Here is a 2,500-nt window from a genome sequence, read left to right on the forward strand (position 1 = left end):
CATGCACTTAGCGCACGTAAAAGAACCCACGGCAACAAAAGGGTTGTTCCTGGCAAAAATCTGCAGAAAAATCAATTTCGATAGGAAAAACAAACAAAACTGCACACAGGAAAAAAAAAACAAAAAAAATGGGTGGCGCTCTCAGTGTAGCGACACGCTCTCCCTGGGGCAGAACAGCCCGAATTTCACACAGAAAAATCTGTTGTGATAAAATGAAATAAAAAATAAAAACACAAATACCTCCTACCTCTCTCCTCTGCATCCTGTTAAGGGGGAGACGACAAACGACCAGGGGCAGAAACTGCCTCTGAAGGGAAACGTGGAGCTGCTGTGTGGTGGTCCCCCTTGCCAGGGCTTCTCCCGAATCAATCGCTTCAACTCTCGCGAGTACTCACAGTTCAAGGTCAGTGCTTCGTCTTAGTCTGTCTAACTCCAGCTCTGTTTTGGAAGTGATCATTGCTCAGAATCGCTTCAACTCTCACGAGTACTCACAGTTCAAGGTCAGTGCTTTGTCTTAGTCTAGATAACTCACAGCTCTGTTTTGGAAGTGATCATTGCTCAGAATCGCTTCAACTCTCGTAAGTACTCACAGTTCAAGATCAGTGATTCGTCTCAGTCTAACTTGCAGCTCTGTTTTGGAAATGATCTTATCGTTGCTCAGAGTTGATAATTGACGAGTGCGACAGTCGAGTGATTAAAACTTTTGACTTTGAGTCTAAGGGTCCTGGGTTTGAATCTTGGTTGTGGCGCCTGGTGGGTTGAGGGTGGAGATTTTTCCTGATCTCCCAGATCAACAGACGTGCAGACCTGTGGGGTGCCTGAATCGCCCTTTTATTTTTTACACACTCAGAAGATCAAATGGGCATGTTGAATATCCAATAATCCATATCAAGAGTTCGGTGGGTTAATGGAAACGATCGTACCCAAGCATTCACACCCCCAAAAACGAAGTACCCCTGCCTACATGGTTGTGTAAAAATGGTCACGCATGTTTGCACGTGTTAGTGAAGAAACAGAGAAGAACAGTTAATATAGATGATTACCCACAGCTTGCTGGGTGAGAGTGGGGAAAAAAATTGGGGGCCTTTTTTTTTGGTCAGTGATTGGTATGATCCAGTGCCTTTCATGCTGGAAATTCTTAAGCGTTCATTCCCCCCCCCCCCTCCCCCCAGGAATATTTTGTCATTCTTTACCGTTTTTGTTTTGAATTTGAAAATGGAGTATGGCTGCCTACATGGCGGGGTAAATAAATTTTAAAAAAACACGGTCATACACGTAAAATGTTAAATGTCTGTCTGAGTGTGTATGTGTGTGCGTCTGAAATCTGATTGAATGACACAGGAAACGAATGATGAGCGCCCAGTGGCAGCCATCAGTCATCTCTACCCAGGTAGGCAGCCTGTGGTGTAAATGACCCCGTGTATGTAAAGCGCTTAGAGCTTGGTCTCTGACCGAGGATAGGCGCTATGTAAGTATCCACATCAATCAGTCAATCAATTTCTGATTGTCCAAAGTTTTCCAGCAGTTTTTAGCATTGGTAGTGTGCTTTACAGTTATCTGTTCACTGTGATGAGAAAGAGATGAAAGTATGTTCTGATCCAGTCGTTTCTGAGCTACGTAAATTTACTGTTAGTTTGTTAATCTCTCTTCTTCTTCTTCTTCTGCTTTCACTCGTATGCACATGAGTGGGCTTTTACGTGTATGACCGTTTTTACCCCGCCATGCAGGCAGCCATACTCCATTTTCGGGGGTGTGCATGCTGGGTATGTTCTTGTTTCCATAACCCACCGAACGCTGACATGGATTACAGGATCTTTAACGTGCGTATTTGATCTTCTGCTTGCATATACACACGAAGGGGGTTCAGGCACTAGCAGGTCTGCACAGATGTTGACCTGGGAGATCGTAAAAATCTCCACCCTTTACCCACCAGGCGCCGTCACCGTGATTCGAACCCGGGACCCTCAGATTGACAGTCCAACGCTTTAACCACTCGGCTATTGCACCCGTCAACTCTGTTCTTCTATACTGATGTGTTATTGTGAAGCCATTTGAGATGTCTGAAAGGACTACATAATAATGATATATAGCGCTGAATCTTGTCCAGAGACAAGTCAAAGCACCTTCGCACCAGTCATTCACACACATGCATAAATGCACCCATTAGTATTTCATCATTCTCCTGTTCTTCCAAGATGTCCTGCCTTTCTCCAGAAAGCTCTCACCCTGATTAATTAAGCCTTTCGAGATGTCCGAAAGGGCTAAATAAATCCACCATTGTTATTACATCATTCTCTGTTCTTCCAATGTGCCCTGCCTTTCTCCAGAAAGCTCTCACCCTGATTAATTAAGCATTTTGAGATGTCTGAAAAGGCTACATGAATGCGCCATTGTCATTACATCATTCTCTGTCTGAAAGGGCTACGTAAATGTACCATTGTTATTACATCATTCTCTGTCTGAAAGGGCTACATGAATGTACCATTGTTATTACATCATT

At 43.9% G+C, this 2,500-nt stretch overlaps 1 protein-coding gene across 1 annotated transcript in view; it reads left to right on the forward strand.

The window, feature by feature from the left end:
- LOC143276047 (DNA (cytosine-5)-methyltransferase 1-like) overlaps nucleotides 1–2,500 on the forward strand; it is a 97,783-nt gene that overhangs the window by 77,833 nt on the left and 17,450 nt on the right. The window contains exon 27 of the mRNA XM_076580434.1: nucleotides 272–403. Within this exon, the coding sequence (XP_076436549.1) occupies nucleotides 272–403 (132 nt within the window). The remainder of the gene's footprint in view (nucleotides 1–271; nucleotides 404–2,500) is intronic.

The sequence above is a fragment of the Babylonia areolata genome, chromosome 31 (assembly GCF_041734735.1).
Source record: "Babylonia areolata isolate BAREFJ2019XMU chromosome 31, ASM4173473v1, whole genome shotgun sequence".
Lineage (NCBI taxonomy): Eukaryota > Metazoa > Mollusca > Gastropoda > Neogastropoda > Buccinidae > Babylonia > Babylonia areolata.